The 25,076-nt window shown below is 36.5% G+C and overlaps 1 protein-coding gene across 2 annotated transcripts in view; it reads right to left on the bottom strand.

Moving 5' to 3' along the window:
• uacab (uveal autoantigen with coiled-coil domains and ankyrin repeats b) overlaps positions 1-14,669 on the bottom strand; it is a 58,948-nt gene extending 44,279 nt beyond the window's left edge. The window contains exon 1 of one of the 2 annotated variants that reach the window (XM_083549873.1): positions 14,463-14,669. In XM_083549873.1, coding sequence (XP_083405999.1) covers positions 14,463-14,510 — 48 coding nt within the window. In that variant the 5' untranslated portion in view covers positions 14,511-14,669. The remainder of the gene's footprint in view (positions 1-14,462) is intronic. The other variant, XM_083549871.1, reaches the window with a different exon arrangement.
• Between the last annotated feature and the right edge of the window lie 10,407 nt (positions 14,670-25,076).

Here is a 25,076-nt window from a genome sequence, read left to right as displayed (position 1 = left end):
TTTTCAGTCATTTTACAAAATGAAAAAGAACCCTAAAGTTGAATATTTTCCCACATAAGCTTACTTTCATTTCACAGAATCATGCTCTCTCATGCTCATCCTTTTCAGCAATATTAATCTTTAACTGAGCAATCAAAGAGGGTAATCGCAACTATGCCAAATGCCAAAACAATTGTAATTGTGTTACTTCTGTATTTTGAGGAAAGAACTTATCTATAAAAAAAAATACAAAAATAAAAACGTGCGGCAGCAAATCAATAACGTGTAAATAATATTATATTATGCTCAGTTGTAAAGGGTTCTTTTTACTTGACATATGTACTTTTACAGCACAGTGAAATTCCTTCTTCGAATATAGCAGCGATGTTAGGAAGCTGAGGTCATAGAACAGGGTCCATAATAGGGTGCCCTAGAGCACAGAGGCTTAAGAGCCTTGCCCAAGGGCCCAATGAGTGGCACCTTGGCCATACACCAGAACTTGAATTTCCAACCTTCTGATCAGCTACCTAGAACCTGAACCACTGAATTACCAACCTCCTAAGTTTTTGCATATCCCAGCTTGTCAGAAAGCAGGGGTCAGAGTGCAGGGCAGCCATGGTAAGGTAATGGTAATGTTACTTCCCTGTGTAAATAATCAAATTTGTCTGAGAGTGTATACACCAGAGTGATTGAGGATTAAGGGCCTTTCTCTGGGGCCCAAAATTGTCAACTTGATAGTGATTGCATTTGAACTCACAACCATTCAATCAGAAGTTGAATGTGTAACCACTGACATACCACGCCCACTTGATTTGCCAGCAATGGAAAAAGTATTGACACTAGAGACAAAAAATGCAAAATAAACATGTTTTCACAAAAAAACTATCAACAAGCACATAATATAAAAACATAATCCAGAGTTTAAACATAAACTTTTTTAGTGGAATCATCATGTGGAGGTATTTGTGTCCAATATTTATCATGGCAATCCTAAATCAACAGAATCAATATATAGACACATCCTCATTATCCTTGCTGGAAACCTATCTAACAGGTCAAAGGTCTAACAGGTTAATGCACTTTTAACAAACAGAAAGCTATCAGCATTTACCACTTATGCCATAACTACTGCCAGGACATTAGGTAAAAGCATTTCTGTCACTTTTTCTTTTTTTTTTTTCAATCAAATGACATTTCAAATATATTCTGTAAAGCATTCATTTAGAGCACTTCATAACTCTGCTTGGCCATTATAGCCTGCAAAACTCCAATTATTTAAAAACATATTCCACCTGCATGAACCACAGAGAGCCTGAGAAATCAGTCGGTTCTTGATCACACCTGTAACAGCCCTTCAGAAAATAACATGCACTGAATTTACAAAAAGGAAAAAGCTAAATAAAGTTTGAAAGAGTGCATAAGGAAAAGAGAGGCAGTATGAACTCTGCTATGAAAGTTAATGTTACCATCACTGGCATTTGTCATGAGAGCTGCGATCGCAAAGTGTGTATTTCTTGCTCAAGTACGGGTTAATGCTGTGGTTTACGAAGTACACAAACTTGAGTTTAAGTAAATAGTAAAAGTCAAATTGCTCCCTTTAAAACTTTCAATTGAGTAAAAGTACAAAAAAGTATTTGCCTTTAAATGTATTTAAGTATCAGAACTACTATGATATATTAGGGCTATAATAATCATTTCTGTCACAAGACTCTTTGCTTAATCAACTTAGGTTATGTGAAAGGGCCGCAGATAAGGCCATGAGTGTTGTGGCAATTTAGAGTTAGGAGTTTCTGCCATCATTTGTTTCTCTCAAAATGTTTGTGCTAAGTAGATCTCATCGAAAAGCAATCAAAGAAAGTATAAAACAGCTCTACCCTGATTGGTGGCTTGGTGCGTGCTTCACCAGTTTATATTCAGTCATAAATAAAAAGAAACGACTTGTAAAAAACAGGATATTGAACTTTAAAATTAAGTCAAGTAAAAGTACACGTGTCCAGAAAACTAGAAATATTTTAGTAAACTACAGATATGCAAAAAAGATACTAAAATACATTAACGACTTACATTTACTTCATTACTGTCCACCGCTAGCATTAGGCTAGTGCCGTATTTCCACACAGACTATATAGCTAGCCACTGAATGTATGCAAAACAATCAGGATGAATGCAAATAAAATTAATTTCTGCCAAGGAAGTGCTAGCATAGAAAATCAGTTCTCAGTTATTAGCCAGTAGTAAACTCAAGATTATCATCTTACAAATTTTACTTCATTATCTCATTGCAAGATATCTCCCTTATCTTGAGTCTCGCCCAAAAAGATGTCATAGTTTGAGCCCATGATGTTTGTCTTGTTCTGAACTGATAGAAGTAAAACCCAATGACTTATTATAACCTTCTTGACAGCACAAGCTAGTCAGATATTTTCCTCTCACCAATCACCTGTGGAATTTCCATCTACAGACCTGTTTTTTTTTTTTTATCTCATTCTGAGAAATTGTCACGTGTGAATTTAAACAGAAGCCGTTTCTACTGTAAAAGACTGTAGAAAGGACATTCCTCATAATCTTACATTCCAGTGCTCATGTTAGTTCTCACTCTCCAGTGTTCTGTATTGTTTAAAGATTTATGATCACACTCATGAGATCACCCAAATGAGGATGGGTTCCCCTTTTGAGTCTGATTCCTCTCAAGGTTTCTTCCTCATAACATCTAGAGAGTTTTTCCTTGCCACAGTCACCATGGCTGCTCATCAGAAGTAAATACACATCATTCACCTTAACTGTTAAATTCTGTGAAGCTGATTTGTGACAGTGTCTGTTGTGAAAAACGCAATAGAAATAAACTTGACTTGACTTGCCCATCCGGTACAAACACAGATGTCACAATCAAAGTCACCCTTTTGTTTCATTCTTATGTTTGATGTAGAAGCTTTTGACCAATAACATGATTGGTTAACCACAAAAACATTCAGGTGTGTTCAATAAAGCGAATGTTAGAGAAGCAGCCATTTTTACATGCGTTACAACTTCGCAATGTGAGCAAGCTGCTATATCTTTACTATAGTAACTCAATGTTAGAACACATGCTCAGTTTTGCTAAAGGTGCAATATGTTGCCATGACAACTTTGTGATGGTCATCATGACAAATATATGCACGTATGCATTTTGCTGAAATACAGAATGATGCATAATTGTATGTGATTGCAGACTACAGAATAATGAGTCATGCTGAAAAAAACATTAGGACCTCAGAAGGATGGAAGTGAATAAGCTGAAGTGATGGAACTATGAATCATGGTCATATAAAGGTGTGTGTGTGTGTGTGTGTGTGTGTGTGTGTGTGTGTGTGTGTGTGTGTGTGTGTGTGTGTGTGTGTGTCAGGCAGGACATGTGTGGGCAAGTAGATTAAGCTCTTTTTACTGAAAAACAGGCCTATTGCTGTTGCAAGGACATTCCAAGTGTGTTCAACAAAAATGTTTTTAAAAGGAAAAAAAATAGTCATTTGAACATGAGCACCAGCAGCGGATGACACGCACATATTTTAGCTGGTCAACAAAAAGTATTGCTAGACAGCAGAGCCACATTTTTAGAAATGCGCGAACAACTGAGGTGTATTAGATTTGTTCCTGTCTTAAAAGATAACTGAGCATTACAAGAAAGGAATTGAAAGTAAAACTATTAGCTACTGGCTCATGTAGGTATAAAGTAATATTTTATAACAATTACATTATTATATTTTTACAGAATTTTTTTTTTTTTTACTGTCCACTGATGCTGTTATGTACAAATTACTATATTAATAGTATAGTTATAACACTACTTTATAGAACAAAAACAAGACACCTTCTATATACATTTGAGATATTCATTTACACACACACACACACACTCTAGTAATTTAAATGCGGTAAACAAAAGCACAGCACTGGATGTGACCTTTTTCTCAGTCCGAGAGACATTTCTAGTGCATGCATTAGCTGTGTAAGACGAGCTGATATGCGAGGTGCAGTCGGAGCTTATGCTTTGTCCTCGGGCTGGCCCTGAGGGAGGAGGAACGTTGGAAGGTGGGACGGAGTGAGAAAGGGATGGAGGAATGTAGAGATCAGGTTCTCAGGACAGAGGAGGAGTGAGGGAGTGAAACCGAGGTATGCAGAGGGAACAGATAAAGCTACAGGCCTGTTAGAACTGAGAAACATCTGGTGAGCATATTCCAGCATTCCTCTGATACGGTTCTGCTGTGAACCAGTGAATGGTGACCTATTCAAGAGCAGTTCAATCCTCTAAAAAGCTTGAAAAAGAAATAAATAAATAGCGAAGCACAAGTGCACACAGACAACAAACAAAACATTATATTGCCAATCTGTTTAAAAATAGCATTATGCTTTCTAATGCAATATTAATCAATTTCACACTATTCATTTGATTTGGGCAGGATTTTATCTTTGAACACAGCCGAAGAATACGGCAGGCCTATTTGCTTTAATGCATTCTTTTTGACACAAAAAAAAAAAAAAAAAAAAGGACACCTTACTTCAACCAATCCAAAAAACTCATACTGACGAGACAAAGACACGGCTGGGATTGGGCATCCCGCGCCGGTCCCTGAGACTACTTGCTCTACAAAGGCGCTAGGGGTCTGCGCTTCTAGACTCCACATCCATGAGCATCTCCGATCGGCATCTTACAAGGACAAAAATGCTATATTTGAAATATAATCAGTAAATCTCAGCACGTGCTTTATGTTTGTAAATTGCAGGTTTTGGGAGCTGCTTAGGAGCAAATTCTTTAGACATTCTAGACACGGCTGTCTTTCTATCGTGCATCACACAGCACTCCTCCACGCAGGGCTCAGACTACATCATTATCTCTGTTGTGCATGTAGACAGACAGAAGGAAAAAAACCTGCAGAATACCATTGACTTAACCCTTAAAGACTACACATAGGATTTTAACTCTGGATTATAATAACTTTGACCTGTGATGCATTCTAACGTTATTGAGAAAGGTATAAAGAATAATTTACATTTTATGGCATTTGGCAGATGCCCTTATCCAGAGCAACTGAGCAGGTGAGGGTTAAGGGTCTTACTCAAGGGCCCTGCATTGGCAGCTTGGTGGTGCTTGGATTTAAACCAAGGATCTTCCAATCCCTTAACCGCTGAGCTTCCACCTCCCTGAATCAGTGTTGCAATGAAGTGTGGAAGTATTTCTATCATTCCTCTAATAAGCAATCAGGACTCTGTTCAATACTATGAACACATTCTACAATATATGACCAAATGTTTGTGGATACCTGAACATCAAACCCACATTTCCCAAACTGATGTAACAACACACACCATTCCAGAGGATGTCTCTATTCTCTAGAATGCAATATTTTCCTTTAATAGAACTAAAAAGCAAAAACCTGATCCAGCATGACAGTGTTTCAAAGCAAGCTCTATGAGGACATAGTTTGTGTAGGCAGAAGAGGAAGAACTCAGGTGGCCTGCACAAAGCCCTAATCTAGCTTTCCCATAACATTTCACAATCACATGATTTTGTAGGTAAATTTGCCTATTGATGAATGTGTTTTTTTTTTATTATATTCTTTAGGTACTGAAACTCAATCTGAGCAGAGCAATGATGTTGGCATTGCTGTGGCGACCCCTAATGGGAGCAGCCGAAAGAAGAAGAAGTTGGCATTTCATTATACAGGAATGTTCTCGGTAGATGCAACCACAAAGACAAATTATTTTCAATTCTCCATCCAGAACTTTAAAAAGTCTGTTTAGTTTTTCCACATCAATAACCACAATAATCAGCATATCATGAAACTAGAAACAGGAAATAAGGTTAGAACCAATCAGATTACTCAAATGAACGTGGACAGCTTCCACACCTGATGCAGACCAAACAACGGATCAAGAAGGATCCAAGAAGATCAGGTAAGATCATGTTACTGTTAAAGACACGTTTTAAACTACAAAATCGGCTTGTCCCATGGTGACAGTCATTTGCTGGTGCGTTGCTGAATTGCATTATCTGTATGGTGCTTATATGAAACATTCACTGGATGAGGAATAAAAAAAGCCATTGTTTGTTACAGCTTTATTGTATGTCAAACATATAATTAAGCCAATTCATCTGCAGCATTTGCATTGAAAAAATAAATAATGGCACACATAGCTGTCACACCCTGTGTCAATTTTTTTTTCGTTTTTTTTTTTTTATGTGAGTGTTTCTATTACAATCACAAAAATAATGCATGGTAAAGTAAGCTAGTAAACACCATGTTCCTAGTAAAACCAGTTTCAGATTATCTGGAGTGGGAACAAACAGACGGCTCTTACTCAACACCTATTTCGAATGAATAAATAACTTAAACTAGCACACAAACACTCTAATTTAAATATTTATTATTTAAAGCAACCAAATTAAAATAATTCAATTGAACAGAATAAAAAAAAATGGAAATGACTTGAGTTAGGGTTCGGAACAGTCTCGAGTCTGTTGGGACTTGTTTGTTTTGAGTCACTTTGAGGGCTGCGTAAAAAATATAATCATATGCTCTGTAAGGTTTCGTTGATTGAGTTATGACTTGCAGCCCGCAGCCATGGGACGGCTTTCACCTCAATCACACTCCCACCGCCTAGAATATCCAGACACTTACTAAAGATAGGAAAACATTCTGTCCACTCTAACAGTTTTCCAGCACTCAGCGTGGGGTCTCACACACGCTCAGCTACGCAGAGAAGCTGTTTCACTACAAACATTTTTCACTTAAACATACCTTTGGTGTAATCAGCAATTGACCGTTCACACAGTTTTCTAAGCTACACAACCACTCAATTTTCTGCAACTGCGAGTGTGAGTTATACTTGTAGCCTCACTATGGCATTACATATAGACTTTATTAGAGGTTAATTAATAGTGAATTTTACCAATACCGATAGCTAGGTTGGATCCTATTTGCTGATAACCGATTAATCGACTGTCTAGATTTCCGAACTAGAATTGAGTGTGCTTTACAATTTTTTGTAATAAAATAATGTGCGCAAAATGTCAGTCAATGTCACTTGAGAATGTACTTTCTTGCCACATCTTAATAGAGCATGTCTATGAAGTTTTATATAAAAGTCAAACAAAATAAGGAAATAACAATAAGGAAAAGAACTGTCATGCAAACTGTTGTTTGAAGGTATAATTGGAATAGTAATAGAAGTACTGTAATAATGTTATAACCAAATGTTCCATAATTTCAAAGTATGAGGCGATCGGGTGATGGAGGAAAATGTATGTAAGAAATTTAGAAATACTTTTGAGCTGTCTAAGACAAAATGACTGTAAATGTGCATTACTAATTGTTTATATATTAAAGGGGTCGTAACACACACAGTTTTGACCAATCTTATGCTAATCTTCAGTACCTGTAGAGTAGTACTGCATCTTCATATCTCAAAGTCTTTAGTTCGATCAGATTTATTAAAGAAAGATACAGCTTTAAGCTTCTCTCCGAAAACAGTCGAGCTTCCCGGAGGCGTGCTGTGGGCGGAGCTAAAGAGTGACAAGCATGCGCAGCTTTTGCGTAGCCATTGTCTACGAGTTCTGACAGTGCTGTAAATAAAACGGAAACAAAAACTTTATAGTTTAAAATAAACTATAGCTACCAATCAGATCCAGCCGTACATTTCTGATCCAGAATCGGATCCGAAATTATACACCAAGAACAACAGCATCGACAACGACTACAGAAGGACGTGTTTATACTGGTAAATAATTAACAAGGTTCTCCTTCCCTCACATCCAAAAACACACTTTTTATGAGAAATTCTCGTCCTGTGCAGAACTGTTGTTGATTTCCGTTACAGAATGAAGCACAGTGATGAGCATCCTGTTACTCTGGTCTGTGTGTGGAAGGATTTCCACCCTTCATGATGTCAAAAACTAAAACATATACTGTAAGAATCCAAAAGTTGTGTATTTGGCACAGAAATACACTTTTTTTTTTTTACTTTGTTGTATTTTGCATGAATTTTTACATTTGCTTGATTCATGTCCTAGTTACAGTAAACATGTTTGTCTCTTTCTAATTACAGAGTCATTTGTTAGAACTCTTAACGTAATCGATAGAGGTTAGGCTCTAAAGGTTTTTACGCAATATCCCTTTAGGGCGTTCGTTTACAAACCAAATGAGCATGGAAGTGCAATTTCTAACGCACACATGACTTTGGGAGTCTTTTCTTTCTCAACCCACAGTGTATGCTTCAGTTCACACAAGGTACTACCCAAGTCATGGTTTCCCAGCTGGATTAAAATGGACACCTTGCTAAAAAAATATATACTTGATGGCCATTAATTAATGCAAGACTATCCTTGATCATCTTTGTGCTCAGAATTCTCAATGCAAATGGGAAGGCAGGAGAGGGACAAGCGTGACATAATCTCGCTTTATGATCTGCTAATTGCTTTAATTAATTCGTTAAGATGAAACTGATCACGCTGAAGCCAGACTCTCAGATATTATGTGAAATACACGCCAAGCTTATCTCCGAGCAAATCTCCTCTATCTGACACTGGAATGCTGAAATATTACACAGCACCCTGTCAGGCTAGTTTTACACAAATGTTTAAAGCCTGAAGAAGGTTAAGAGATTATTATACAATATGTACTGTGCTTGCTGAAGGCTAAAACAGCACTCACTGAGATACAGGGAAATTCTGCTCTGTGAGTGACCTAGTTCACTTCTGTAGAATTAAATGACTGGCTCTTACCAATAGCAGGATTTTCTGCTCTGGACATGCCAGGTGTTAGACTGTCCCAATCAGTGTCCGGTGTCCTTAAGTTACTACTGAAATGTAGATGATTGATAACCTTCATGCATGCTTGATACATGATAAATGTGTAAGGAATAAAACGTGTGTATTGCTATATATCAGTCCCTGGATGGTGTAACGAAGCCCATCATGAAAGAGACAGACTTACCACCCCCAAGTTTGTTGTTATTTATTTTTTTATTTGTTCATTCATTTATTTATTAAAAAACAGCACAGTCCTCAAACACCAGCTATTTGCAAGATATTTGCTCTTTTTTTTTTATTATAAGAAACATCAAATCATGCTTTTTAAACATTGACAGTTACTTTAAATGTTGTTTAATATCCATGAGGCAAAAATATATTACAAAGAAAAGCTTGAACATGGAAAAAGTCACAGTTCTTAAGACTTTCTGGTGGCTTTTATAAGCGCTGACGCTGGAGACTTCTTACAGAAATGTTGACCATAACATCATATTCTTTTTTGTTTTTCAGGCGAGATCTCATGTGGGACAACCGACAAAGAAGTCCCTGTAAATGATCACTTTTTTTCTAACTTTGGCATAATAGATGTGTGTTGATATAAACCTGGGATTTGCTGATAGCACTGCTCTCAGAGCTGCTTCCGGAGAACAAAACAATCACAATCGGGTTTTAATGAATAAACAATGTTTTTGATAAGAAACACTCTCCAATAACGCATTCACACAGCACATCCAATATAGAAGAAGAAAATTACAGCAGCTGTTGTTTACTCAGTAGCCACTCTTGCATGATGTGTGTGCAATGCTGAATAGTCACTAATCCATGAACACCAGAGATTACTCACTCATTTACTCACTCACTCACTCACTCACTCACCTCACTCACTAATTCCTTTTTATTAAGCAGAAATCCAGGAGCAGAAAACGATATTATCCATGTCCTATCCGCTGGCCTATGCATCCTCAATTAATCAATGTAAAAAAAAATAAGCCATTTTTATTCTTACAGGGCAGCAGGGGCTTTCTGGCTTGTGTCACATGGAGCACACGGAGGCTTTATATCACACACATGCCTTTGCTCACACTGAACAAAAAGAGACGTGTGTATAATCTGCAGAAAGACATTTCAGTTGAAATGTAGCTCAAGATAAAAAATAAATAAAATTATCTTGAAATTAATGTTTTATATTATTTAGTTATATAGTATATTATAATTTTTTTTTTTTTTTTTTTACTATATATAAACACACACACACAGGCAATCAAAATTAGAGAACAATTCATAAACAATTCTGAAATAATGTCCTTCACTGCTCAACAGTTGAAAGCAGTGAAGATGACATTATTTCAGAATTGTTTAATTATTTATAAATTGTTCTCTAATTTTGATCGCCTGTGTGTGTGATATATATATATATATATATATACACACACATACACACACATACACACACACACACACACACACACACACACACACACACACACACACACACACACACACACAGTACAGACCAAAAGTTTATATATATTATATATACAGTACAGACCAAAAGTTTGGACACACCTGCTCATTCAAAGAGTTCTTTATTTTCATGACTATGAAAATTGTAGAGTCACACTGAAGGCATCAAAACTATGAATTAACACATGTGGAATTATATATGGAATTATATACATAACAAAAAAGTGAACTGAAAATATGTCATATTGTAGGTTCTTCAAAGTAGGCATCAAGAGAATGCCAAGAGTGTGCAAAGCAGTAATCTAAGCAAAAGGTGGCTACTTTGAAGAACCTACAATATGACATATTTTCAGTTGTTTCACACTTTTTTGTTATGTATATAATTCCACATGTGTATATTCATAGTTTTGATGCCTTCAGTGTGACTCTACAATTTTCATAGTCATGAAAATAAAGAAAACTCTTTGAATGAGAAGGTGTGTCCAAACTTTTGGTCTGTACTATATATATATATATATATATATATAAACTTTCTTTCGGCTTCTCCCGTTAGGGGTCACCTGTTATAAACTCTGCATGTTCGTGCTGTTAAATGTTTAGTCAGCTTGTCAGCTTCACTGATATATATATATATATATATATATCGGAGACTAAATGAGCACTACAGTCCCCTGGACCAATTATGCCTCCTAATTACCTATAAACAGAACCATTTCTATTGGCTAGAAAAAAAGCTTTTAAACATTTTATGCAAACAAGTTTTTTGCTTGCTGTTAAAAATCACTGGACTTCTGCTATGTATCTGGCAAACTGGAGGTGTCGCTGACATCCAAGTAACGTGTTCCGTTCAAAAGTCTCTACAGACTAAATATATAATAAACAAACACAGCTATCAAATAACTAACAATGCCTCTTATATAAAATGGCCGGTAAAACTTAATAATTTGTGTAACTGCTTTCATAACATATAGATTTATTGTCGTTTAATACGAAACTAGATATTTATTAGCCAGGAAGCTCATGTGGAGTTTTATAATGTAGCATTTATTAGTATAAAGAATTTAAGTAATACGTGTAAACTTACTCCTTTATAGTGCATACAGTCATCAACCCCATACACTGACTGCAGCTTCACTTACAGCTAGCTATATACAACAATCCACTAGTATGAAAAGAAGAAGAAAATTACTCAGTAATGTAATTGGTATAATTTTGTCTCGATGCTTTTGACATTTGAAGAACAGGAGATTAATAAATCTAATCAGAAGAGCAGGACGGATTGACAGATTCATTCAAGGGTCTGTTATAATGTCAAATAAAGGTATAAAGCCAAAATACTTACATATACTACAACATCATTCGATGGTTAGTTTTCCGAAAACAAACACTAAGCAGTCATATGCTGGAACAAACAATCATAATCAACCTGAAATCCAATAACCTGGAATAAACTCATTCCATCTATGCTAAAGCAGTTTAGAAAGAAGGACGTGGTAAGAATCCTGCTGAGAAATGTTACACCCTGCCGGAGATTTAGTGATTGCTTATTACGCTGAGAATTATAGTACTGATTGTCAGTGTTGGACAATAGAGAAGTACATGTAATTCATTACTGTACTTAAGTAGCTTTTTCGCACATCTGTCCTTTACTGAAGTATTTCTTTTTGGTTAGACTTTTACTTTACGGCAAGTCGAATATCGTACTTTTTACTTAAGCAAACATTTTGAGAGGAATAAATTATTAAAAAGGAATGAAACTCTTAATAAAAGAAACGCCTGACTCTAACTTGCCACAAAACCTATGGCCTTAATTGCACTGTTTTTCTTTTAAGTAGTTGAAAAGGAGGTTTTGGGCTCATGATATTTGTACTGCATATCAATCTGTGTTTGCCTCATTAATATCATTCTATAAATAGATCAGTGTGCCAAGAGTAACATTAGTGTCTTTTCACATAAACCGAGTTGATTAAGCGAAAGTCTTGTGACAAAAATGATAAAAGGAAGATTAGAGCCATAATAAATCATAGTACTTTGGATACTTAAGTACATTTAAAGGCAAATACTTTTGTACTTTCACTCAAGTGAAGGTTTAAAGGGACACTTTTACTGGAGTCATATTTTATCGAGTGGATCTCTACTTTAACTCAAATACATGGTTTGTGTACTTCATCCACCACTGATGAATAGATCACATCTCTGAATTTTTGTGATATCACGTAAAAGACCAGTAAACAGCAAAATGTGTAAATTAAGCGATTTGCCGAACCCACACAGTGCGTCATTATAGCAGAGGAGTTGGCAACAATACACTTTTGGGAAATGATTGTTGCACACACGTATTGTAGCATAGCTGGATGTTATATTTTCCCCCTTAGAAATCAGAGAAGCAAATCACACACCTGCATATAGAATTACTTTGTATCTTCCAGATGTTTAACTGCTTTGTCAGCGGTTCCAAATAGAATTTTTTTGTCTTCAAGTTTAATTCATGTGTGTGTTTGTGTATGTTCAGGACACTTGATGGCTCATTTGCCACTTCCCAGGGTGAATCATTTACAGAAATCATCTTCCAATCCCACAAGATAGCGCTTTTTAAGAAGAGGTGCTGCGTGTTGTATAAATCCCAGAAGGGCTGAGAAACACTGATAAAGCCGGCATTACACATTACTGTGGCTCTCTGTGGCTCTGGAGAGCTTTTTTACCCCCATTCAAAGCACAAGCATGACAAAAGGCCTTTCAGTAAGTGGCCTTCTTCCCCGAAACACAAAGCTAGGCTCCGACATTCATTCACATGTAAATGGAAGAGGAGCACAAGCACCAGGCCGGCACAGCCCTGAGCTGTGTTTAAGTCTCCAACTCTGCTGTTCTTTGGTTTCCTTCACACAGGCATATTTCCCAACTGCGTTTTCAGGAGCAGAGGAACTGGTTTTCCCACAAATTCACACAGAACATGGAAAATTTAGACACGAATCTCAGCTCAGGATACTGGAGTTGTGAACTAGCAAGCCATAGCAACATATTTATTGTTTTTTTTTGTTTTTTAATCTAAATAATGTCAGATCAAGAGTTTGGTACTGTACATATTCAGCTGAAACATACACCCAGCCCTTACATTTCTCTCATAATTCCAGGTTATACACAATCTTCATAAAAATCTATTTAATAAACTGAAAGTTTGACAATGGTCCAATTCACTTGTTCTTTTTCCATATTATCTGGATTGATACCTTTGTTTTCAGATACAACCTTGTTTCATTTGCAATGTAAATACAGGTATGTTTCCATCCAAAGAGACGTGGGGATGCTAACTTTTGCACCCCCAAAACTAAATTATGAACGAACCAACAAAAAAAAACAAGAGTTGATTGCAAATGTTGGATATTTGAGTGTGTGAAATATGAAAAGATATTTCAATGCCAGAAACAGTCATTTTTTTGGGGCAAGGCACAACAAGTAGAAACAACAAGATGTCACGATCAATCATATTTTTGGATCAAACTGTAAAATGTGTTGTTTTCTTCTAACTAGAAGCAGGTTAGAAAACCAGTTACAAAATCGCTGGATTTGTTTATGGCTTTAGATTAGATTAAAATAATGATTAAATTTATACAAAGACCAACACCTTCACCCCTGAGCCCCCACTTCCCAGTAAACCCAGACAATTCTCAAAATGATTTTAAAATAGCAGTTTTTTTTTTATTCCATTGCATTATCATATATGCATGTTTATTTGTTTAGAAAACAACAACTGATATCCAAACTAACATTATTTATAAGCGGTTTTGTTTGTTATTGTAAGACGAATTATGTATTTTTAGGTGTGCAAACTAATGCATATGCAATTAACCAAATCCTTATTTGAATAGTAATATATATATATATATATATATATTTTTTTAAGTAGAAGTAACATCATTAAAAAAAAAACTAGAGTAATTAATTTTTAATTTATATTGAGGTCCGTGGTTTTAATTGGTTGTTTGTGTAATAACATGCATGAGGAATCAGTGTAATAAATACACAGGCAGTATAATGAGGTGATCATATAGGCGGATTTTCCACTAAACCCCGAAACTCAGTTCCCAACACTGTCCCTGAAACCGAAACCGAATTAATCAAGAAACGCATCAAATCGGTTTTGTACAGAGCGCGCGCCTCTGTCCGACTCAGCGCGCGTGTAATCCGGTAAAAGCAGAGCCCCGACACGGAAACTTTCCCAAAACCAACTTAAACTTACTGTGATGGTGACTTCGTGCCTCTTCAGCCGGTACTTCAGGCTCTTCATGCTTGCTGCTCCTCAGGTAAAGTTGGAGAGTTGAATAAAGTCCAGGAACGGACTTTTCACGGTGCACGGCCTCGTCCAACGTGAACGCGCTTTTCTACATCAAACCACAGACTGCGATTTTTTCCTTTTTCTTCCACCTGACACGGACACAACACTGAGCCAATGAGCGAGAGGAGAAATACAAGCTGTAGCCAATCAGTGACCATCAGCAGGGCAGGACTTCCGTGTCTGTTTAACTTGGAGTTACAACCTGCCCCCTGATGACGTCACTCGCACCTGAGCATGGGCAGGTCTTGCTGTTGATTCAGGTGGTGATGTGTTTCCACACGAGGTTGTAAAAGGAGTGAAACACGTACCAGTTTGTGTACAATCCAAATGCCCAACTTTAAGAATTGTGAATAAAATCTTAAGCAAAAAAATAATAATATTAATGATGATATGAAACTGTGTTTATCATCTACAGGGGAACTGAGGCTGGGGTGGGAAAGTGTGAAAACAGGATAAATGAAGAAAGAAAATAAATTCAAATAAGAGATAAGACGTTTGTGCATTATGTTTAATGGAAGAAATTCACACACACACACACACACACACACACACACACACACACACATTATATATATATATATAAATCATGGAGGGGTCTGAAATTGTCATCGTAGGTGCATGTCCACTGTGAGAGACATAATCTAAAAAAAAAAATCCAGAAATCACAATATATGATTTTTTTAACTATTTATTTGTATGATACAGCTGCAAATAAGTATTTGAACACCTGAGAAAGTCAATGTTAATATTTGGTACAGTAGCCTTTGTTTGCAATTACAGAGGTCAAACGTTTCCTGTAGTTTTTCACCAGGTTTGCACACACTGCAGGAGGGATTTTGGCCCACTCCTCCACACAGATCTTCTCTAGATCAGTCAGGTTTCTGGCCTGTCGCTGAGAAACACGGAGTTTGAGCTCCCTCCAAAGATTCTCTATTGGGCTTAGGTCTGGAGACTGGCTAGGCCACGGCAGAACCTTGATATGCTTCTTACAGAGCCACTCCTTGGTTATCCTGGCTGTGTGCTTCGGGTCATTGTCATGTTGGAAGACCCAGCCTCGACCCATCTTCAATGCTCTAACTGAGGGAAGGAGGTTGTTCCCCAAAATCTCGCAATGCATGGCCCCGGTCATCCTCTCCTTACTACAGTGCAGTCACCCTGTCCCATGTGCAGAAAAACACCCCCAAAGCATGATGCTACCACCCCCATGCTTCACAGTAGGGATGGTGTTCTTGGGATGGTACTCATCATTCTTCTTCCTCCAAAAACGTTTAGTGGAATTATGACCCAAAAGCTATTTTGGTCTCATCTGACCACATGACTTTCTCCCATGACTCCTCTGGATCATCCAAATGGTCATTGGCAAACTTAAGACGTGCCTGGACATGTGCTGGTTTAAGCAGGAGAACCTTCCGTGCCATGCATGATTTCAAACCATGATGTCTTAGTGTATTACCAACAGTAACCTTGGAAACGGTGGTCCCAGCTCTTTTCAGGTCATTGACCAGCTAATCCTGTGTAGTTCTGGGCTGATTTCTCACCTTCCTTAGGATCATTGAGACCCCACGAGGTGAGATCTTGCCTGGAGCCCCAGTCCAAGGGAGATTGACAGTCATGTTTAGCTTTTTCCATTTTCTAATGATTGCTCCAACAGTGGACCTTTTTTCACCAAGCTGCTTGGCAATTTCCCCGTAGCCCTTTCCAGCCTTGTGGAGGTGTACAATTTTGTCTCTAGTGTCTTTGGACAGCTCTTTGGTCTTGGCCATGTTAGTAGTTGGATTCTTACTGATTGTGTATGGGGTGGACAGGTGTCTTTATGCAGCTAGAGACCTCAAACAGGTGCATCTAATTTAGGATAATAAATGTAGTGGAGGTGGACATTTTAAAGGCAGACTAACAGGTGTTTGAGGGTCAGAATTCTAGCTGATAGACAGGTGTTCAAATACTTATTTGCAGCTGTATCATACAAATAAATAGTTTATAAATCATACATTGTGATTTCTGGATTTTTTTTTTTAGATTATGTCTCCCACAGTGGACATGCACCTACGATGACAATTTCAGACCCCGCCATGATTTCTAAATGGGAGAACTTGCAAAATAGCAGTGTGTTCAAATACTTATTTTCCTCACTGTATATATATATATATATATATATATATATATATATATATATATATATATATATATATATATATATATGTGTGTGTGTGTGTGTGTGTGTGTGTGTGTGTGTGTGTGTGTGTGTGTGTGTGAATTTCTTCCATTAAACATAATGCACAAATGTCTTATCTCTTATTTGAATTTATTTTCTTTCTTCATTATATATATATATATATATATATATATATATATATATATATATATATATATATATATATATATATATATATATATATATATATATGGAGAGTAATGAAGTGTTGCATTAGTTAGACTGGAGAAAGAAAAAGCAGCCAACAAGCACTCAACACCTCTGTGAACTCCTTAAGAATGTTGGACCATTCCAGGTGACTACCTCATGAATCTGACTGAAAGAAATCCAACAGGGTGCAAATCTGTCATTAAAGTAAAAAGTGGCTACTTTAAAGAATCCAAAAATATAAAAATATTATAGTTTTTATAGTTTGGATGTGTTCTGTATTAATGTATATTGTGAAGAAGAAAAAAAGCTCTGAAGGAGAAAGTGTGTCGAAACATTTGACTGGTACTATAAGAATATTAAAAAGCAGTTGAACAGTATACTCAAATACCTACATCCAGTTCAAATGACTTGCAGCACTACACACGTTTTTTTTTTTTTTTGTCTTTTTTGTTCACTACACTATAAAGTAAAGGTCCTTTTTCCAGAAATAGTTTTTTTTCAAGTAATTGATTGACTTTTTCAATCAAACTCATCAGATAACTTTTTTTTTATATCTTATGTTAACACTTGTGACATTTGAAGTCAGTTTGTCATGTCTTGCTGTAAAAAACATATAACAGTAAGTCCAAACACGTTGCAGTCAAACCCACACACCTTTTATGATTACAGTACAGTACAATGTAGATGCTTTTGCTACTTATATACCCACAGGATATTTGTTGCCCTCTTCTGGCTTTATTGAGAATAAATGAGGGGTTAAATTAGATTCCCCCCCCCACCCCCACCCCCACCCCTGGTCCAGTGAGGTATAGCAGAGCACTTAGCAAAGCTCCAGAGCAAAGCATAGTTTTGTGGGTTTTTTCCAGAACTAGAAAAAACACAGTCTGTGCATGCTCACTCTTTATTCACACACATTTTCACTGAATTGTGACATTTTATTGCTTCTTTTTGGGTTTGAATTAAAATGCCCTTAAAGATGGCAGCTTCTATGATGTAGAGTATGGCAGCACCTGAGGTTTATTATTTAGAAATAAATATGACCAAATTAAGAATAAACAAATTAGTTTCTTCTTTGAGACTGTAACCATCATCTCACAATTTAGGATTAAAGAAGTTTGACAAGATGGAATGAAGGTAAGTGAAAGCAGTATATTCAGATAAATACTAAATATTATTCACATGTATCCACTTGTAATCTTTAATGGAGTGTGATAATTTCTCAATAAAGAAGACATTATATTAATTACAGAACACAGTTGTAGAGCATACACACAGTCTTTTACTCACTGATGCAGATTAATGACAGCACTGATCTTTATTATCACCTTTTGTTCTATTTTATATGCTCTTGTTTTGGTTTAATTTTAATTTGTGATTTCAAGCTTGATTCACTTTGGGATAAAAATAGGAATTAATTTAATTGGGAAATGAGTATTGATGAAAATAAAAGTCAGTGGGGAAATGAAATGAAAGTCATTGGGAAAAAGTATTGTTAATGTCTGCAAATTTGTCCTTTATCATGTCACCTTAATTTCATCGAAAGAAAAGAGAAAAAACCTTCAAGGGTACAATGACAAGCTTTTCATCCCCAGAACTTAATATTTTACAGCTTTTATTTAAACTGAATTAAGATGATTGAAGTTTTTCTTTAACTTTATGGTCAGAGCGATGATGATGATGATGATGATGATGATGATGATGATGATGATGATGATGATGATGATGATGATGATTTTATATTAAGTTATAAAAAGAAGAAGAAGAAGGTAAAAAACCTAGAATGCATAAGAACTAGAATGCTGGACACTTTTACATACAAAACAACAGCTTAAATACATTATATTGCTAAATAAATTCTAAATTATTTCTAATATATATATATATAATAGTGTAAATATAACAGCATATGGTCAAATATATATATAAGATATAACATTAAAAGAATCTAAAAAAAAAAAGGATTGTTCAAAATAAAAAAGAATATAGATTAAACTTTCTTTCCGTTTCTCCCATTAGGGGTCGCCACAGCGGATCATCCGCATGTTTGATTTGGCACATGTTTTTACGCTGGATGCCCTTCCTAATGCAACCCTCCATATTTATTCGGGCTTGGGACCGGCACTAAGAATGGCTGGGGTTGGTTCCCTGACCGGGGATGAACCACTAGACCACCAGGGGACCCAATATAGACTATAGATTATAGAGTGTAATAAATGGTAATAACATGCCATTTGGGTAAGTTTTCCTTGGGCATTATTTAAAAATCAATAATTGTGCTTAAGAAGTAGAAATTTCGTACTTCATCATTAATACGTTGTATTAGCCATCGTTAATTAGAACACAGGTTGTTAGGTTTTCAAAAGCAGTAACAGTTTTGCAGCTGTGGGTGATGCACACAAAATATTTTGCTGATCAATCAAGACTTCTGATTGGTGTTGGGATTAAAAAAAAACATGTAATGATGTTCTGTTTTGCAGACAATGAATTAAAGAAGAATATTTGACTTTGCTTCTTGGTAGTTATGGTGTATGTATGTAGAAAGAGGGGGATAGCACTTTCCTCTGAGTGAGTCAAGATGTGTTTCAGCATCAGCACCTGTGAAATGATGCAAATGTTTGGCTTCACGTGTCTCAGAGGAAGCACGTGTTAGCATTCATCCACTCACCAAGCTGATGGGTAAAGAATGACAGACAGGATAACAAACTGGGGAGAAAAAAAAGCAGTCGTTAAAATCAATCTGTATATAAATAAAAATCAAAGAAACAAATATAACATTCGTACCGATAAACTGGGGACCTGTAATTGAATATCTCATCATGTTTTCTGCTTACTTTTAAAACATGGAACTCTTTAACAAGAAATATTTTTTTTTCTATATCTACATTATGGTAGACTTTTATGGTACCACTGCTATGATGGAGTTTTCTGAATTTACTGGTCCTAAAAGAAGACACTTTATAAAAAAAAAAATTGCTTTCGACATTAAACATTTTGCTGCCCAGCATGATCTTAGCTTTTTGCAGAATGTTAGCGGGCCTAACATGCATCCATTTATTGACATTTAATGTCAGAATGATCACAAAATCAGAAATAAAAGAGAAGTCCACAAATGAATGGCAGACAAAAGCCCTTTTCGAGGGTTTTCTTAAAATCCTGCATTTTTTGCATTTGCATTTCATATTTAAAATTTTCCATGGTCAAAATATTTACAAAATTAGATGAGGAATTCTGGAGAAAATTCAAAAAGGATGTGATAATCTGATAACCATGAGATAAAAACTAGTATTAAAATAATAAAATCAATTAAATAAATGATAAAGAAAAGATAAAGTCCAGTTCTTAAACTGTTGTAATATATATATATAAAGTTAGTGAGTTATACAGCTTTTTGGCACAAATGTTTATTATGAATTTAATTTCAAGTTTAATAGTAATTTTTTTGTAATGAAAGTCTTATATAAGTCTTCATATTTATCATTATATCCGATTTGTACTTTCAGAGATAGAATTCCTTTGCGTTTGTGTTTCTGCTTAACATTGCAGTCATGTCATGTGAGATTTGACTTTTCCATAGAACTGGGATGAGATGACATGAGAATCAATTTGGTACGTATTTACATCTGTCTAATCCTACAACATTGTTTCATTTTCATTGTGAATTTGCACTTGTGTTTTGAGGGTGTATTGACATGAGCTGTCATTGGGTTTCTATTATAAATGAGCAAAGCAGCCATTGATTTGTTTCTCACTAGAGGGGTTACAATGATGCCCAGAGTCTTCAGCTATAAGCTTTAAATAGATAACATTTAGTTGAACCCTGGAGCATTTTGTTTATTGTAATCAATGGTAAAGGCCGTTTGCCGAGCTTAATACGTTCTCTGACTGTTCAAACATGCCTTGTCTGTGTGCTTCTGAATAGCAGCCAAAAGCTCTCTAAAAATGCATTTTTAATCATCTTCACTATCCTGAGAACACTTGGCATGCTGGTATGCATAGATTTATACCATATCTTTGAGAGACGGGAGGAAACAAAAAAACCAGGAAGAAACCCTTTTCACTTCAACAACCCTCAGCTCTTTAAATGTGGCCAAAGCCAAAGAGATGGTGGTGGACAACAGGAGGAAGAGGACCATAACCAGTGCCAGGTTAAGATCTTAAGTTGATGATTGACACCTATAGATGCCTTGGTGTCAATCTTGACAAAATGCTGAACTGAAAGGTCAGCTCAGAAACATAGAAGCAGACATTTACTTCCGAGAAAGTTTAGGTCCTTCGAAACTTGCAGAAAGATGTTAGGCTTCTACAGCCAGTCTTTTTTGCAGCAGTATGCAGGGGAGGCGGCATCAGCGCTGGAGATGCATCAAGCTCTGAACAAGAAAGCTACGCACTGGAGAGTCTTGAAGAATGGGTGATAAAAAGAACAACCAATAAACTTAGTCTTTTTGCACAACAAACTGCATCTATGACCGTTAGCAGAAGACTCATGTGGCTCCGCTGTAGAAAGAAACGTTGCAGGAGGTTGCTCCTACCAACAGTAATCACAGTGTACAACAGATGGGCAGATTGAAGGCGGTGAAATGAACTTCCCCTAGATGTATGAACAGTCTTTAAATGTGGAGTGAAGATCTACGTCTTCCTGAAACACAACAATTCTCTGTTGTATTTTCTTTCACTCAACAGAGTTTTGGCTGATTGGATCTTAAGTTTGTAACCTAGTGAACCAGTGTTGATTTATTTATTAATTAAAAACACAAAGCACTTTTGTACTTAGCTCTGGATAAGAGCGTATGCTAAATGCCGTAAATGTAAATGTAAATGTAAATAAAGTGCGTTCAGGATTAGGTCAACATACCATATCTAAAACAACCATTATTCTTATCCACGTGCTCTGGCACTCTACTTCCATTCATTTTTCTGTTTTAAAATGGTTTGCATTGCACTGCTTTTTCATATCACCTCAAATCTGTCTATCTACTCCTCTCTCTCTCTCAAAACAATACAAGACAAATACATTTCAATTATGGAAGAATGTCATTGTCACGCTTTGATCAAGAGTCAAAGGCCAGGATACAAATATGACGTTTATTAGCCCTGGGAAACAAACAGAAGCTAGAAAGTGGAATGTACCGGAAACCTGGTTTTCCAAAACACAGGTAGTCCAGGGATGATCGCCAGAATGAACCGTAGATCGGACGGTGAGCAAGTGCGAACAGACACCTTATAAAGGGAGGTTGTAGATTGGAGACAGGTGAAGGTTATTAGTATGGAGGCGAGGCACTCGTGTTCCCGTGGCTGGTGGTTTCCTGACAGTCATTCATACCTTTTTATATATTTAACTATCAGTAATGTGATTTTGCAAATTGTATTAAAGAACATGTTGAAGTTGATGCCAAATCATTAAGACTCGTGTGCCCTAGACCACCACTGACAATTTTTTTTTACACGTTGTGTTCTAATTTAAAAGCTGAACCGTTTATCTATTGTTTGATAAAAATGGGTGTGAATCAGTTATTCTTTGGGTTCGGGTGGATAAAAGACACATAGGAAGTATTGCGATGTTATCAGGAAGAGTGAACTCTTTCTAGTAATAACATACAATCAGTGGAAATATATAAATGTTTTTAAAGTTCACTCCCAAGCTTACAGAGCACACAAGATGAGTTAAGACGAACACGAAATGAGATTTATTCTGTAAAACAGGAAGGCTGTTTATGAATTAAGATGGATATGTTTGTAGATAGAGTTCTGTTTAAGCAGACGGTAGGGTGTAAGTACTGACTGAGGGGTGGCAACATTTTTGCACATTTACGGTTGACATGAAATACAAAAAAAGAAATGTGAAACTCAGATTTTTTGTTTCTTTAATATTAATTCCTGTTTTAAATGCTAAAACACAATACAATTTTATGCCAATTTCTTTATATGATTGCATGTTTTTGTTTTTGTAATGACATATATAAAGTTATGCTCCCCCACAAAATTTAATTTTGCCTAATCCCATCCCTTTAAATTATTTAGGCCATGTGGACTAGGTTTTAAATTATGCAGCATTTTAAGATGCATTTAGGAAAATGATATGAAATGAGTATTCATGCTTGTGCTTGTAAGGTTGAACAAAAAGTTGTACAAGGAATGGAATTCATGAGGAAATCATCCTAAAATGGCAAATGAGGAGCATACTGGGTTTATTTTGAGACCAGTAATTCTGTTTATCTATGAATTTATGTTCAGTAATAACTGTAATTGTGATGGATCCTAAAATGGGAATACTGGTTGGGAGGTGGGAATAGACTTGAGATAGAAGGCTAGTTCATCACAGGACACCATGTACACTAAGTATAGCAAACATGAACAATCCAGAGAACCCTAAGAAAACCCATGAGAACACGAGAGGAACATGTACAACAAAACAAATCAAACCAAAGCATGCAAGCCACAGAAAGATGGACGTGTGTTGACTTCCGTCTTTTCCAAAGTGTACTCTGTGTCCCTGTGATTTAGAAATGATTATATTATAGGGACATTAATTTGTATTATATAGGACGTTTTGGAGACAAGGTGAAGGAGGCGAGATTGAGATGGTTTGGACATGTGCAGAGGAGGGACATGGGGTATATCGGTAGGAGAATGCTGAGGATGGAGCCACCAGGAAGGAGAAAAAGAGGAAGACCAAGGAGGCGGTTTATGGATGTGGTGAGGGAAGACATGCAGGTAGTTGGTGTGAAAGAGGCAGATGTAGAGGACAGGGGGGTATGGAGACGGATGATCCGCTGTGGCGACCCCTAATGGAAGCAGCCGAAAGAAGAAGAAGAAAACTCTGTGTCCCTGTGATAGGTTTACCAAGCACTTCCTTTTTTTTTTTTTTTAAATCTTATTCTTCTTATCTGTAAGACTCCACTCTTCATTACTTCAAATGAGAGATGCTCACAGTGGAGTTACCCTAGATAACCCTAATTTGCACTTCAATGGTAATTTCACAGTTTAATCCAGATGAGAACTTCATAAAAACTTTAAGTTTTTTCATAAATAAATGAACTACTTTTTTGCAGCCTCCCTATAGGCTGCACTTACTTGGAGCAAGTGTCTGTTTTGAAGCAGAAGGAACAGAAAGCTCTTTAGATCGATCCTGAGCTGTCGGTAAAGATTTGTTCACGCTGTCTGCTCTTGTTCCCTCTCCTTAAAAATATGCCCCAGGTGGACTGGCTGTACAAATTTACCCCGAGGTGTGAATGAGTGTGTGAGATGGTGTCTCTGTGTCTTTAGATGGATTGGCATCTCATTTAAGATGGATCCTTGTCTTGCATTCAGTGCTCCTAATAACAATAGAGTGAAATCTGACAGGGATCCAAACATAGAAATGTACAGTACAGACCAAAAGTTTGGACACACCTTCTCATTCAAAGAGTTTTCTTTATTTTCATGACTATGAAAATTGTAGATTCACATTGAAGGCATCAAAACTATGAATAATGTGGAATTATATATGGAATTATATACATAACAAAAAAGTGTGAAACAACTGAAAAATGTCATATTGTAGGTTCTTCAAAGTAGCCACCTTTTGCTTTGATTACTGCTTTGCACACTCTTGGCATTCTCTTGATGAGCTTCAAGAGGTAGTCACCTGAAATGGTCTTCCAACAGTCTTGAAGGAGTTCCCCAAGAGATGCTTGGCACTTGGTCCTTTTGCCTTCACTCTGCGGTCCAGCTCACCCCTAAACCATCTTGATTGGGTTCAGGTCCGGTGACTGTGGAGGTCAGGTCATCTGGTGCAGCACCCCATCACTCTCCTTCTTGGTCAAATAGCCCTTGATGCCTTCAGTGTGACTCTACAATTTTCATGGTCATGAAAATAAAGAAAACTCTTTGAATGAGAAGGTGTGTCCAAACTTTTGGTCTGTACTGTATAGAGAACAACTTTACTATAGTATTTCAACAAAACTTGGAATAACACATTTTGATGGAACTATACAGATTTCTTTCTTCTTTTTTGTGCAATTGTTCATAATTATCACAAACGATAACCAATGCACAGTGTGCTCCAAAGCTCTAAGAGCACTAGTGGAAATGCAAAACAATGTCTAGACGTCTGAATACATAATTAGACATGAAGAAAATTTACAGCTTAACTAGAAATATAGTCATAGTGCCGAATT

This window comes from Silurus aristotelis (genome assembly GCF_946808225.1).
Source record: "Silurus aristotelis genome assembly, chromosome: 9".
Classification (NCBI taxonomy): Eukaryota; Metazoa; Chordata; class Actinopteri; order Siluriformes; family Siluridae; genus Silurus; species Silurus aristotelis.
The sequence above is the reverse complement of the archived record's forward strand: the minus strand, read 5'-3'. Positions and strand labels throughout refer to the sequence as shown.